Here is a 15,811-nt window from a genome sequence, read left to right as displayed (position 1 = left end):
TTGCAGAAGTCCCCCTATACGTACACCCTTCCATACGTACACTGATGGGAGGCAAACTGCGAGGATGACCCTCCCGCGCTAGCCACTAAACGCAGAAGGGAAGTGGAAGATGTATTCAGGTTTCAGGCGTGTGTGAACATGCTATCATCGTCGTCCTCACTAATACCAAATTCACACGTCGAGGTCTTTTCTATGTCTTTTTCACTCAGCCTTGTAACAGTCACGTCAAGGAATTCACATCGCAATGTCAATCCTTTCATCTACTTTACACCCCTCAAAACCTGTAAAATATTTCTATTTCCACATGAGGATTTGTTCCTGTTTTGTTCTAGCTGACATCCTTTCGTCACGGTCTTACACATTTTTGCCTAGGTGAGCCCCAAAGAGTACGCAGTGACTTAATGAGCAGATCAATTACTGTTCATAAGAAAAGATACTGTCTCTTTAAAGGTTATTTGAAGGTTGATTGCTATCTTATTGCTTATATCCTGCAAATCTATTCAGCCTTATGAATGAATTTGACCTTTTTATACTTACTGGGGAAAAAAACCCAGAACAGAAGTTAATTTAGAGCTCTATAATACAACACTTTTTCCCAGAGAAATGAAAGGGCATTCAAATCGATACCTGCACAATAACACTCTGATGAATGTTTGCACCCAATTTTCTCATTTTGCTAACTTGAGATTGGGCATTTTGAATAGTTCTCAAAGAACATATTCTTTATGTGCTGTGAAGTATGTGGTATTGTGTCCAAACAATGCTAGAGGATAATCATTATAGGAGTATCACTGGGCCTGAAAAGGTCAGTTAGTTAGAAATGTCAGCTTTCAATGCAACTATGCCGGACCTTCCTATGTAAGGATCCAATTAAAGGGACATGCCAAGGTGCATGGAAACATCACGGTGACCCATAATAATAATAAGGTATTGTAGAAAAGCTTGATATTTTTCTTCAAAAGTAATGGATTAGCCTTTAGAATATCTTCTCTGCAGTCTTATTTTGACTTCGCAAATATCACTTATTATACATATATCCAAAAAAAAGGTCATTTTTTAAAAATGCAAAGGTGGGGATAAAGCAGCCTTACTAAAAGTAAATATTGTGCAACTAATGGAAAAAAAAAGTCTGTTTTCATTACTGGATCAAAAAAAGTGTCGTTTCAATAGATCTCAAAACTGTGATATTTGAGATGGATATAGATGGTGTTTGGGGAGACAGGTGGGGAGAGGTCAGGGGACAGGCAGAAAGATCCGGGTGGACTTATTCTCTTGGAACACGTTGTGAGCGAAGACTGCACAGAGAAAAGTCGGTGGGAATAGCAACACCGGTCAGTGAGTATGTAGCACCTCTGCAGCCGTTATTCTGGCAGATGGAGAGGTATAAGTAAGAATTAGGAAGGTACTGATCTACACGAATAAGTAATTACAAGCAACAATATTACTTCTCCTTATCAGAGCAAATGGAAATTCTTACAGCTCTTCAGATACAGTGAAGGTGAGGAATTGCATACAGTCACATTTCCTAATTAGCCTCAGGACAGCTGAAACCAACCTAATGGCACATACACACATGCAAAAAAAAAAAAAAAAAAAAAGTCAATATTTTCTCTCTGCTCTCTGTTAGTATTTCAACTTGCTAAAGTTTCATCAAGTCTAGAACAAACTTCATCTGTAGTTTTAGGGTTCAGCTAAGACTGACAACACTGAACTTCACTTTGAGCTGAGACTTCAGCATATGTTTTTTCTTTCTATGGTAAAGAAATTCTTGTACTGTGGGTTCAAACAAACCATTTGGGGTCTATTGCCTTGCTGAGCAATGAGGTGCTATTCTCCCAAGTTATTTTACATTACTGTGGGCAAATGGGTGGATTAACACCCAGTGTCTTAAGTGATACGAGAAATAGTTTCACTCCTATCCATCATCGAGCATTAAAAGACTCAGTTATTACTAGAAAGGTAAGTAATTTCTTTTCTCCACCGCCCTTCTGAATAAAACAGCATGTGAAGCTTCACTAACAAACATGAACAGCAATTATGTTAGGCCATTTAAAAACTCAGATGCTATCCCTTGACACATACTTAGACCAAAATCAATGTACTATTAATTAATAAGGACTAGCAAAAATAGTACCCGAGTTTTAGCAGCAAACAACTTTCTGTCACATTTTATTACTCTGTATCATTTTTACTAATACCTGTCTTACAGCTTCATGACTTTGAGTTCATATTATTTTCATGCTTCAATTAGAAAGAAATAGATAGCCAGACTATCCAGGAAGGTAATGGAAAAGTCTTGTAGAGGGGCTTAGTGGTGGAATTTATAGTTAAATGAAACTTTCGAATATACTATAAAACTTCTCCTTCCTTTACGTAGTTTTACTTGAGGTCTCATAAGCAGTAATATGTAGAAATGCAAAACTTAATCAGTTAAAAAATATAGCAAATCCCACATATCACTTTATGCAATGCCAGAAGAGTAAAAATATATTTTCCTAACCAGAGGAAATTAACTAGGCAACAGTCCTGTATCTATAATTTAAAGCAGTAAAATATGTATGGCAGAAACTAAAGCCACCTTAAAAGAATTCAGTGTAGCAGTGTATCACAAATTAATGAAATGGAGACATTTTTAGAGCATGAAGCACTGACGATATTAAAGAGGGAGAGAATATTTCACCACATAGATCAGTCTGATAAATACTTCTAAAATCAAGCTTTTTTCCCCCATTTAAAAGTGTAAGAGCTTGAATATTAGGCGGAAGCACCCACAAAGTCATTAACATTTCTGATCAAATCTCCATGCTGCTCCACAGAGATTAGGAATATCTTACTCTGTCCCTGCACGTAAACCTCTAATGTGGTCAGAGGAAAATCTGAGTAAATCAAAAGGAAGGAATTATGGAGTCAGCTGTTACTTTATTTCACCTAAAACAGAGCTGAAAGAAACTTAAAACACTTTATATTCCATGCTGTAGCCAGGCTGGGGACTATGGAATATTCAACTACCCCAGGTTTTTTAAATGCAATCAATTTACTGCTGCCAAACGTAGTAGGTTTATATACATCTGGGAAACACGCACCTACGGTGCTGATGAATTTCTCCTGACATTGCACTGATTTCAAGAGAATGTTATTTTAAATTGGCAGTAGAGAGACTGGTAGAGAAGGATAAAGCCCTGAGGACAGCTGAATCAAAGAGAATTTCAAAAGAATTTTCCTGATGGTTCTTGGATAGTATCACATGTTAGCTATTTTCAAAGCCAATAGTTTCCAACACACTTCCATTTATGGTATCAATAATTAAAAAATACTTCAGTGGGAGATGAACTTACCTTACCGAGAAGAGGAATTGGAAAGCTGTGTTATTATTGTAAACACAGGAGATGCAAAAAGCTTTGTCTCCATGGAAAAACTATGGAAACAGGGATATCTTCTTTGCAGCTATTGAGTGGTTACCACAAAATGTGATGTGATTGTGTGTGCATGTTCAAAGCGTTACGAGAACACGATCATGTAGCAATTAAGGTCAGATCCTCAGCTCCTTTGTGCAGCAAGGCCAAATTAAACCACCTGAGGATTTCGTCCTAAAACCCAAAGTCAACTAGAAGAAGTATTAAGGAAATGTTTTGGATCAAATTCAAAGGTAAAACTAAGTTTAAAGAAAATTTAAATTACCAAATCTTAAACCTCATTATGTCCCACTCCCTGCCAGCACGTCCCTGCCAGCTACTAATGAATTTTTAACATCTTTCCCCCACCCCACTGCGCACATCAGCTCTGACTCCGGCACCCTGAACCGTACGGCGCGTTACAGTCTAATTGTAACTCACATGTCAAGGGGCAAGAAGAAAGAGTGTGGCGAGAGCATTGATAAATTTAACTTAACATTCCTCCAGCTACTCGGCAGTACGGCGGAGCAGTGAGCTCCCCTCCACATTTTACATGGGTGTCAGTTACTTCAAAGGAATATATTTGAGCGTGAGGGAGTCTGGCTCGCTCCCAGCTTATGCATCATTCGTGTCTGGCTGTTTCTGAAGACCCGCAGCAAAGCAATGACTTCCTCCAGTTTGGGGCACATCGTGAAGCTTTCCATAGCTGTTTTCTTAGAGGCGCTGGAACGGGTCAGCTCTGTACGTTGCATGCAAAATGTGTGGCTGGAGCTGCAGCTCTCACACTCTGCATTTCCTCCTTTTTTTCCCCCCAGTTTTTTCCAGAGTGCTCTAAGTCCAGGTTACAGATTAATGATGTATACCTGTTCAGTTTAACATACAAATGTGCTTTTAAGTCCAGCACCTGTTCGGCCGGGTTTTTCAGAGCCGCGCACATGTCTGGAAGCCATCTGGAGTAAGGCAAGAGGCAGCAGTGGGTCGCCCTCGCAGCGTGGGCTTGGCACAGCGTGGGCAGGGTGGGGATTCATGGCATGAGGAACGAGCACCGCTTCGTACCCATCGGTGAAGTCCTAGGCAATCATGCAACAACCATGGCCGTGGACAACAGCGCGACTGCCATGAGGTTACGTTAAGGTCTCTGTGATCCCACAAACTCTCTTTTGAATGCTTTGGCATTTGTGTCTCGACACCCTTTAATTGCTATTAACGACACTACTTTTTTTGTGGCACGTGGAAAGGAGCTGTTGTAATACCTGCAAGGGGTCACCAAGTGATTCTTAACTAAATGTACAAAAATTGGTTCAGGAATTTCACACACACACAAAAGAAAGATGATATTTGTCATGACAGAAGTGCAAACCATAGAGGTCACCTTTGGTTTTGAAGTCCTTTGTCTATTCTTACAATTAAGCAATAAGGCTTTGGTGGCTGACGCTGCTTGTGAGACACGGAGGACTTTCATACTATAAATAAGGCTGAGTGACCTCCATCGCAAATGAAGGCTGGCTGCCTGCGGCAAGGTGGAGAACAGGAACAAGTCCCAGAGGATTAACAGCTGCAAATAAATAGCCCACTCCCTAATTTGAATCAGTAAATTAAGGCATGACAGTGATTATGTCTGATCTCAGCCATCATAAGCAATACCAGGACTTTGTAAAAGCAGGTTGTTGATGTCAGATCTTAGAGATAGGACCCAAAGAATGAAATATTAAAAAGTTGCAGTCTCTGAAGACAGATAAAAACCTCAAGACTATGATTTATTTTATTTTATTTTTGTATTTGTAGGGTCCAAACTAGACCCTTTAATCCACAGTTTGACATTTTCCAATCCTACCAGGAATTAAGTGCCTAACTCTTTCAGCCTCTTTGAAAAATCTCAGCTTTAGGTTCTTAGGTAAGTTTGGCCTGATCCAGCAACAGGCTTCTTTTGAAAATGCCTTTATTGAAAGCAAAATCATAGGCACTCAATTACATAGTCATGGCACAAATATTAAATTTTTTCCTACATAGCCAATTATTGTAGATTTCTGGCTAAATATCAAAGGGTAAAACTTGTATTTCAGAAAAAATTCATGTTATGAAGAGACTTTTTTCTACCCTTTTAGTGCAGTATCTCTACCTACGCAGTTATTGAAAGCTGGTTTAGTATTTAGCTATTTTGATCCTTCCAACTAATTGCTGTGTTGATGTAGTAGATTGCTGTGTTAAATTGAGAGATCTGAAGCGATAGGTACTTGCTGTGATCACATCTATGCACAGGCTCAACTTAGTCAAACCTTTCATTGTTCCATTGAATACTGTATCTGAAATTCTAGAATCACAGAATGGTTTGGGTTGGAAGGGACCTCAAAGACCATCTAGTTCCAACCCCCTGCCATGGGCAGAGACACCCTCCACTAGACCAGCTTGCCCAAAGCCCATCTAACCTAGCCTTGAACACTTCCAGGGATGGGGCATCCACAACTTCTCTGGGCAACCTGTGCCAGTGCCTCACCACCCTCACAGTGAAGAATTTCTTCCTAATATCTCATCTAAATCTACCCGCCTTCAGCTTGAACCCATTACCCCTTGTCCTGTCACTACACTCCCTGACAAACAGTCCCTCTCCGGCTTTCTTGTAGACTCCTTTAGGTACTGGAAGGCTGCTCTAAGGTCTCCCTGGAGCCTTCTCTTCTCCAGGCTGAACAACCCCAACTCTCTCAGCCTGTCTTCACCGGAGAGGTACTCCAGCCCTCTGATCATCTTCGTGGCCTCCTCTGGACTCTCTCCAACAGGTCCATGTGCTTCTTATGTTGGGGACCCCAGAGCTGGATGCAGTACTACAGGTGGGGTCTCAGGAGAGCGGAGTAGAGGGGCAGAATCACCTCCCTCGACCTGCTGGTCACACTTCTTTTGATGCAGCCCAGGATATGAGGAAAGTATCATAAATTCTTTTTACAGAAAAGTCTCATATTAAGTTTTTCTGGTCCCCAATCCTCTTTTTCTCTTATTAAAGAAAAGTCTGTGGACTTTGGTGCCCTTATCCAAGATCTGAGTGTTTATTATGATTAAGACCTTCAGAGATCTTTTTTTCTTTTTCCCCTAGAATTAGGGAATGCTGGAGATATGAAAAATGAAAAACGTGCCATGTTTGTCCTTGAAGTTACAGTCAGAATAGTGACAATGGCTGTAACACACTGTATTGTTGCTTTTATCAGCAAGTGCCCTGAGCATACATTAACATAATTGCAAACTGCATGAAAAGTGAACATGCAAAAATGTGATGCAATTGCCAATAGCCTCAAACATCTGTCCCAACAAAGTGTTCCTCCTCCTTATTTTAATTCTTATTATTTTAACAAGGTTAGTGAAGGAGAAACCATGTCACAGATGATATCTACATTCAGAGTGTCAGAACAATTATTGACGCAAAATTGTTATCCAAGCAAATGTGTGTCACATTTTGTTCACTTCCCATAACACCTGTTCATTTCGCTAACACATTATTCCCAGTTAAAGCCAGAACTCATTAGTCCCAGTTAAAGCCAAACTGAAAGCTTAATACGTACGTACATCTGAAAATTTGAAAAAGTTAACCAAAAGGTAACCATTCAAGCACGGTGTACATCTGAACCTGGTGGGCAGCAAACTTCTGTAGCAGCTAATGGAAAGAAACTGAGCCAGAGAAAGTAGCAATAAATTAAAAGCCACCCAGCCTTAAAAGCTGAGATCAAAGAGGAGCACTATTCAAATGATCTGCACGTCAATCTTGGCGCTGAGACCTTCAAAACTCACTATGCCAAAGAGTCCAACACTTTCCCAGTATAACACGTTTTGGTTTATCTCCTCAATATGCAAATGACAAAAGCCATTATGAAGCAGATCATTTAGAGCATTTTCATTTTACCTAAATATTTTCTGACCTACTTGGAGGTTCTCCAGACCTAAGCCTAGACCTCCTGTCTCCCACCGCACGCACAGAGGGCCACCATCTCCTTACTCCCCGAAGTACTCACGTTTGCCACCAAGGAAAGTCAAACTTGCATTTCTGTGATACTTGAACACACATTGTAAATTCCTGGGCATCTGCCCTGCAGACATACTGCTAACTGTAACCCCAGGAGGCTTAAAGAAATATCAGCACTCAAATTCATAGAGTAAAGGTCTGAAGAGGCAGCTCTGTGAACGGATAACTGCCCGGGGCTTTGCCAAGCACAATATAGCTGTCACTTGTTATTACGTGAAAGATTTTCTGGGGAACAGTGTTTCTCATTTTGCATGTCAGAGACGGGGGAAAAAACACATTAGAGAACCATCTCTTTAAGAAGAGAAAAGAAAAGAAAAGAGAAGAGAGCTGTGCGGCTGAGCTCACTTACCAGGGCTGGTTATTGTCAGGAGGTCAAGCTGCCGTTTCTGCTGAAAAACAAATTATAAAAGGAATTGTTAAAAGGGGACTAATTTTAGTGGGTCAGCTTAGACCTGCAAAGTAAGTGTTCTGACATTTATAGCAGAATTAATTACAAGTTACATGGCTTACAGTAACTCTTTTGGATGGGATCCACATGTACTTTATTAGGAAGAAAAAAAACCCCTTGCTCAGTCCTTTTAATGTGTTTTTATTTGCACTTATAAAGTTTTACTATTTCTTTTTTGGAACATATACTTGAAATGGATAGCTAGAAGCACAGATGGACCAATATATTTATAAAAGTGATTTCTGATTCCACAGGGAAGTAGACAAGGAACCAAGACAAGAAACTCTAAGTTCTTTATTCATATCAATCACTGACTCATAGCCTGTATGCGATCAAACACAATTATATCGCCTTGGGGTGAACCTTTCAAAGACATGTAAGAGGATCTAGACAAACTCAAGACTGATAAAAGGAAAGCTTCTTTTCATGCTGAGCACAGTCAGCCCATGGATCTCATTGCCACCAGATATCCCTCACACCAAAAGCTTGCCAGACTTGATCATCACTGGATATTTGTACAGATAGCAAAAAAAATACAGGCAGTTATGGCAAATAATCAAGTTTAAACAGAAGAGTGGTTTCTGGAAGGGCTGCAAACCTTCACAGGGCAAGTCAACCTGTACTACGAGAAGGTTAGAAATTTTTTTTTTCCCTGGCACTAGCTATCCCACCAGTGTCTTGGTGACGGTGGGGTATGTCTGAGGTTCCCTTTCCCCTGCAACATGTAGCCAAGGCTGCTGCCTGTTCCATGTTCCCAGCCTTAGGTGACCCACCATTGCCTCTCTGTGGCCTGCCACTGAAATCCATGTGCTCCTGGACCGTTATCATCCTTTGCAACCTTTCTGTGAGCTGAGAGCTTTTCATCATCAGCAGGGCTTTCCCCATCTCTCAGACAGACTGTTACTGCCTCTTCTTCGTAGCAATTTCTAACTTACTGTCTTCTCCCTAACTTTGCCCAACATTAGTGTGTCTAGCTGGCATTGAAGATTATACTGTCCGGCTTAATTTCTCTCTCCTAATTTGCTCAATAATGTCTGTGTTACTTTCATTTATTGTCATCCCTATTGATCTTTTTCTAATCTAATTCTCATCACTGCATTCACTGTATTCTCTGGGTGACAGCTGAAAGTCCTTGAGGAGGAAACATTGACTTGGTATTCCTTACTGTGAACACTCTTCCTTGGAAATTATGACTGATGAAACTCCTTTCCAAACCCATCATTTCTCTATAAATAAAGCTTCACTGGCTAAAGTTTATGGACACAGTTGGTCATCCACTGAATATACTTGAGCTATATGCCCAACAGCGGATGTGGCCTGCTGGGAAGCCGAGTGAGGTGTCAGGCTGAAAAAACACATTTTCTGAAACCTTCCCACCCTTCAGTACCTTAACTATTGTACAACGCAAATCGTATTTGTGAGAAATCCATTCCTGTCTGCTTTTATAGATACTCCTTGTTCTCTTAACTCCGACTAGTCCTTCTGAGTATGACCTTAGTGGTGTGCTTGATCGCATTTGCTTTCTTATCAAATACTAAGGCCAGCCTATGCCGAGCCTTTTTCCAGGTGTGCCGGGGTGACTGTAAAAGGGAGCAGAAGGCCCTGCTGCTGCCTCGTGTCCCCTCCACAAGACCCATAAGAAAATGCTGTCGCTGCTCTGCTGGGGTCTGCTCACCCCACACTCCTTTCGCAGGGAGCAATGAAGCAAAGTAAGCAATAGCGTAAGCAAGGGACCCACCTCCCCAGCAGGAGCTGTAAGATAAAACAGCTCCTAACGAGCTAAATTTTATATAGATCCTGTGTCTTAAGTCTGATTCATATATACAAAACTATGAAATGCCAGGGCTTAGCACCCACTGGGCCAAAAGCTTTGCTTACATTTCTCAGCACAACTGGAACTCCAAATGCTGGATATCTAATGAACAGCCAGAGCAGAAAATATATAGCCAAAGCCTATACTCTGTGAAAGCTTCTCTACTGGGGAAAAAAGGTGGAATATAAATCTCCCGCGTGAGAGAAGGTTGCAAAATATAGAGATTTGGAATAGACACAAAGGCATGTAGCCCCTGGTCCTGACTTGAGTCTATTAACTAGGGTAAAAATAAACATTAAATAAAAACCTAAATAAGCTTAACTTGATACTGCAGGAAAACAAAAGCATATAGAATAGACTAAACAAAAGGGGAAATAAAATGACACTGTTACAAGTCAAATGTTCATTTTGTAACTTTTTTTCCTGTTTGGACACTGCCTTCAAGCTGGCCTTGGAAAAAAACAAATTAACTCCAGATCCAGCAAATCTTTGTATAGGTGTTGAGCTTTAAGCACAAGTTATTTCTCTGACTTCAAGCGGAGCAGCGCTGATCTTTTGCATCTAACACCCAACCGCTGCAAGAGATTTGAAATGCCACCAGGTTCTTGGCACTGGGTCCACCCAAACGCTCCGGGCTGGAGCGCGGTGGTTACTGCCTTACCGGTGCACTGAGAGAGAAAAAAATTTCTCTGCTCTGACCTTCAGCAGACCTTGAAGACATTTCTCTAACTTAGCGCAGCAAGGGAAGTCTGTGGACACTCACCCAAGCCCTGGAGAGGAGGAAACAGCAATGTGCATTCCAGAATCGTGCATTTAAACATGCAAAAATGCACTAATTATGGATCCAATCGCTTTCCAGAAATTCAAGCCTGCTCTCAGATCTCAGGGGCCAGCTCTCTGCCGTTTCCAAGGCTCAGCTGGATGCAAGCAGTCTAGTAACTAGATGGGGTTTTTTAAAAAAAAACACACAGACACACTTATGAGTAGCTGTAACAGCAGCAGAATTTGAATTTAAAGAGAGAGACATTACAAGTGTCACAAAGATTAATAAAATAATTGCATCAGAAGTATCATGGCTGTGGGGCTTTATATATTTGCTTCTCCCTTCAGTGCTGAAAGATGCAAATTGCATCTGTTGCCCCCCTCCAGCACGATCACCCTCTCCCTGTTTTGACAGATTTCTTGAAAGACTCATCTCACAAGACGTCTGGCTTTTTTTGTTCTGCCTTTAGTAATTTTCTACTTCTCAAACACCTGCCCCTGCAGAGATGCTTGGGACTATCCCAATCTTCAGGCAACCCACTGTCCCAAGAATTACTTACAACCTGCGCACTGAAATGTAACGACTCTCGTCCCTGGTCTGGGGCGAGGTGACAGTTTCCCATGTCACGAAGGCTGGATTTCACCTACGTTGACAAAAAGGCATTCCATGAGAAACACTAAAGAGATTTCCACGGCATCAGCCATAACTTATAGGCGGCAAACAGCAAGATGCCCTGTATAGCCACAGTATCTCTATTGCTATAATCCTGTCCCACCCTTAAGGGGCAGCATCCTCAGTTTTGCTTTGCTGCTATCTGAAAGCCCAAAGGCTGGAAGAGGCCGTTGGTGATTCACAGCGGCTTCCCACCTCGCGCACTTGTGGGTCGATGGTATGGCCCAGAGGCACAGTCCCGACAGCGCACCGGGGCTCTGCAGCAAACCTGCAGCAGCTCGTCTGCACTTCCACAAAATTAACACAATCTTTAATTAATGCAATAAGCACTGATGAGTAATAAATCATATTAACATACAAGGAAGGCAAATTTTTAATAAATTAAGCATTGATTCACTCAATAAATATTAATCTACTAAGCATCAAGAATTCATTACATTTTAGAAAACCAGTTGAAAAACCTCGCTGGTGAGCTGGTCTGAAGTGTGCAGAATGGTCCCTGTTCACCCATAATATACACTTATTTTTAACTAATTCCTTAATTTATCAAGTTAAACAACTTGCCTGAAAGTGAGTCGGGATTATTATTCCATTGCTGTATGCAATTTTCTCGACACAGATTCTAACTCACCCCTTGGATCATTTCATGAATTTTTCTTAGTGACTCCCTTTCTGAATACCTCCTTTCTCTTCCTTGATGTTAGTGGTCTTTAAAATATTTGCTGACTGCTGTAATTTAATTTTCACCTCAATTAACTCAGTGAGAGTTGCAAAACTAGAAAAAAAAAGAGGGGGGGAACGTAAATTAACTCATTCATTTAAGTTTAGCTTATCTACGAGATGTTCTTTCACACTTTGCTCTCTGCAGAGTTCCTCCAACCTTTTATATAGATGTGGGATGTGCTGCACTTGCTTTGACTCTTATCTACAGATTAGCAAAAGAGAAGGAAAAAAAGCCAGATGCAAAGATGCCCCATGAGACTGATATGGAGCTGTTTCTGTAGCAACCGATGATTTTCTTCTCATGTAAGAATGAGCCTAGTCATATCTAATTCTGAATGTATCTGGGCCTCACTTGCCAGCCAAAGCTGTGTCAAGTATAAAGTCAATATAGTCAGAAAGGGTGATAAAAAAAAAGCAATTATAAAGTCATCTTCCTACTCCTACTCTCCTCCTTCAGCCAGGATCCAAAAGATATCCTTACCTCTGCCTTACGTCCCAGCACATCATCTCCTAACCTCCAACACCCAGCAGAGCTGGCAGGCAGAGATGGAGGTGGCAGCCAGCTGCCCAGGTATCGCACACACGAGGCTGCTGTGCTGGGAGCTCCGTCAGCAGTCCCGCACACCCACGTCCCAGGAGACGGCAGTGCTCTGGCCCGGGTTTCCTTAGACCGCAAGGACATCTATACCTGCCTTGCTCAGAGTCTCCATACAAAACTCATAAGCCCAGAGCTCAGATCAACTTCAGCTTTCCAAAGTTCTCGTTGGGTTTGTGCCATTTCACTGCCTTTGCCCCGCAGGCGGTATTTTCTGCAGCTATGAACCCAGAGGCAGGCTGCCCATCTCACTGACATCTCCTGCCATAGTCCACCCACACAACGCTGGAATTGACTCTCTGGGACCACAGGAGGACTTTGTCTTCCTAAATGTATTTTACCCAGCCTGGTCTCTGCTATTGACCTCTTCCATCTAATTTTAATGTGGTTTGAATGGTTGTGTCTCCTTACCACCTTCAATTCACTATGCAGTTCAGAGGGTTTAAAATTGAAATCAAGTGCATGATTTTTTTTCCAAACTTTTTGGCACAAGTTGTTACTAATTGTGCCTTTTCTTTTTAACTTCTAAATTAGCGCTTCTCTTCTATAAACTGTGTTGACATAAGAGTAATTGAAACCAGTGCATCTTCTCACAAAATAAAGCTGAGCATGTATTGAAGTGTTTGCAGAAGCGAATTTCACATTTCTATGGCCTTTATTATTGCCACACTCTGTAATGTCAATGCTTTTGAAAGACATCATCTAACATTATATCATGAAGGAACCCAAAATTTCAGAAAAAGATCAGCGAGATCCCAAGCGTGTAACTTGGCACCATGTGGATGACACAACGTGGCTGCCCACAAACACCACCATAAACCTCCTCGGTTTCACACTGGGGGCACGTACAGCAGAGGGGAGGGAGGAAGGACAAGGTGCCGAGAGGGAGAGGTTAAAGGCTGCATCCCACCTTCTCACATCGTGACCTGACGGGTGACAAGGCGTGCACCTCGGCTTGTTCTGCTTCTATGCAAAAGACACTTCTGTGATAGAGGAGTGTAAACCTTCTTTTAGTTGTTTGTTGTTGGACAGTTTAAGAAATAATTGGGGATAATCAACATCTGAAAAACTTTCTAATGAAGGCTTAGATGAAGGAAGGTGTTAGAAAAAGTAAATATAGCTCAATGAGCATTTCATATCCATCTAGTTTCTCAAATGCAAGTTTATCTTCTCATGCCCTCCTTCCCTTCAGAGTGCAAGATTTATCTCCAAAGAGAAACTCTTGATTTAAGTAATGACCCCAATAAGCTACTAATTCAAATCCTGTTAAAATGGATAATTTGATGATTTAAAGCTTTTTTTTTTTTTAAAAATCACTTTATGCCAAGCAAAAATCTTTTTTTTTTTTTTTTTTTTTCATCCTGAAATCACAGGCTTTTGTTCATATAATGAAGCAAGTTCTCACACTTTGTGGTTCCTTTATGATTAGCAGCTAAAGTTTCCTGGTATAATGATAAAATGAACCAGTCAGCTTGTTGACACTTGACTGGGATTTTAGTAAATTGCATCTGCTGTAGCCTACTCTGTGGAATCAATTATTGATAACATAGGTGTGGGAGAACATTATAAAGTGGTTTGGGATATGTTATTGCTCGTGCTAAGAGCTATAATGAGCATTTTAAACCATTTTAACAGTGACCTCTACAGACATTTGATCGTTGCAATATTTGGTAACTCAATTCTGGTTTAGAATCAAACCCAAGTCCAAATGACGGAAGGCAGCGCCAAACCATTAAGCTACTTTACTCATCCTGCCAGTTCATATATTCTTCTACTTAATATCTGACACCTGCATATTACTTTCCCAAAAGCTAAGTGCCAAGGATACATGGTACTTTCTTATTTTTCTGAAACAGTGCCAAACAAGTAGCTAAGACTTCTCCTTCTCCCCACTTTGACTATTTATCTCAAGAACACAACACTCGTGCATAATGTATTATTTATTAACAAGCTCCTCCCCAGTTCTTACAGTCCTTTTGTGCTCAAAAGCTAATTAGAAAGAGCATTAATACAATGAAGGCTAAGGAAAGATTGAAAAGCCATGCGAGGTATCTTTAGGCACGCGTATAAACACTCTGTAGTGCCTATGGCAGCAGCAGTAGGTCACAGCCCCAAAGCCTTGGTGAGCAGATTACTACCAAAAGCAGTAGATCGCTGCTCAAAGCAAGAGCCATGGGAGGCTGAGCAACGCGAGCAGCTGCGCAGGGAAGGCCATTTGAAATGTGCATGTTCAGTTTTATTGGTCAAATTCCCAGCCTGTTCCACATATTCTTGAGTGACATCTACTGGTGCTTTATCTATAGGTTGCCTTATTTACATACAAAGCACTCATAAAGATAGCATCCAGTAAACTGGATAAACTCATAAAGATAGTATCTTACAGAACCACTAGGAACCAAAAAAAGCCCATCAGTTCAACTTTAAAGATTTGCAATCACAACGAAAAGTTGTTAAGACTAACTTATCTCTGGAAGGAGGGGGAGGAGGAACGAACTGCTTCGGAATGAACTGATCCTTAACTTTGCCATCAACAATTATGACGACAGAAAGCCTCTTAAGTTTTCTGTCCTTCTGCATCTGTAAAATAACCAGCATCCTTATGCACCTCAGTGAAGCAACACAAAGGTAGATTCGTAGCAACTTTGTGGTTTGACGATGCATACTATGCATATACAGCGCATCTTCTCAGATGTGCAGGTAAAAGGACATCCTTGATTATTTAATAACAGCCTCTTTTTAACCCAAGTCAAGACATGGCAAGCAAATCTGATCACTTTATTGAACCCAACTGGCAAACTTGACTCAGAGCTCCCAATTTCATAGGCTTCTGTCCTCCTTGTTAATTCAAGCCTGAAATGCTGAGACAAATTACTGCACAGACAGGCAATGCTCTAGGCACCCTGCAGCCTGTGTAGACTGTGTGAGTATACAGTGCATACACAAACTCTGGTACTTCTGCCCCAGTAAAGACTGGGGAAAAAGAATGGATGGTACAGCCAATACCTTGCCTGTGCTTTGTTCTGCTCTTCCCCAAAAGCTTTGGGCCTGCAAGAAATGAAGGAAGAGAATAAGGCCCATTTCTCCACAGTCTCACCCCACATCCAGGTTGGAATCAACCCTCTTTCTAGTCCATTAAGAAAAAGGTGGCTGTGGTTTTGCACATGTTTTAAATGAAGCATATGTACTTACACAGCAAGGGTTCGGGATCTACTCATTCCACAATTCAACTCAGCATTTTAAAGGGTTTGTTGTGGTAACAAACCACCACACAGGTTTTTCATAGTTTATGTATTATTATGTAAATTGCAGAGCCGTGGTTATAATCCTGTGCTTGTGACATCAATTACTTAATGCCTATAGAGATTACTGTAATGCCACAAACAGCGGATTATGTCTTAA

The 15,811-nt window shown here is 41.1% G+C and overlaps 1 protein-coding gene across 2 annotated transcripts in view; it reads right to left on the bottom strand.

Annotated features, from left to right (window-relative positions):
* The window catches only part of AGBL4 (AGBL carboxypeptidase 4), a 950,709-nt gene that overhangs the window by 436,205 nt on the left and 498,693 nt on the right, over positions 1–15,811 (bottom strand). Inside the window, exon 6 of one of the 2 annotated variants that reach the window (XM_075759445.1) lies at positions 7,748–7,787. In XM_075759445.1, the coding sequence (XP_075615560.1) occupies positions 7,748–7,787 (40 nt within the window). The remainder of the gene's footprint in view (positions 1–7,747; positions 7,788–15,811) is intronic. The other variant, XM_075759446.1, reaches the window with a different exon arrangement.

This window comes from Balearica regulorum, chromosome 8 (genome assembly GCF_011004875.1).
Source record: "Balearica regulorum gibbericeps isolate bBalReg1 chromosome 8, bBalReg1.pri, whole genome shotgun sequence".
Lineage (NCBI taxonomy): Eukaryota > Metazoa > Chordata > Aves > Gruiformes > Gruidae > Balearica > Balearica regulorum.
Note: the sequence above shows the minus strand (reverse complement) of the source record. Positions and strands in the feature narration are given on the sequence as shown.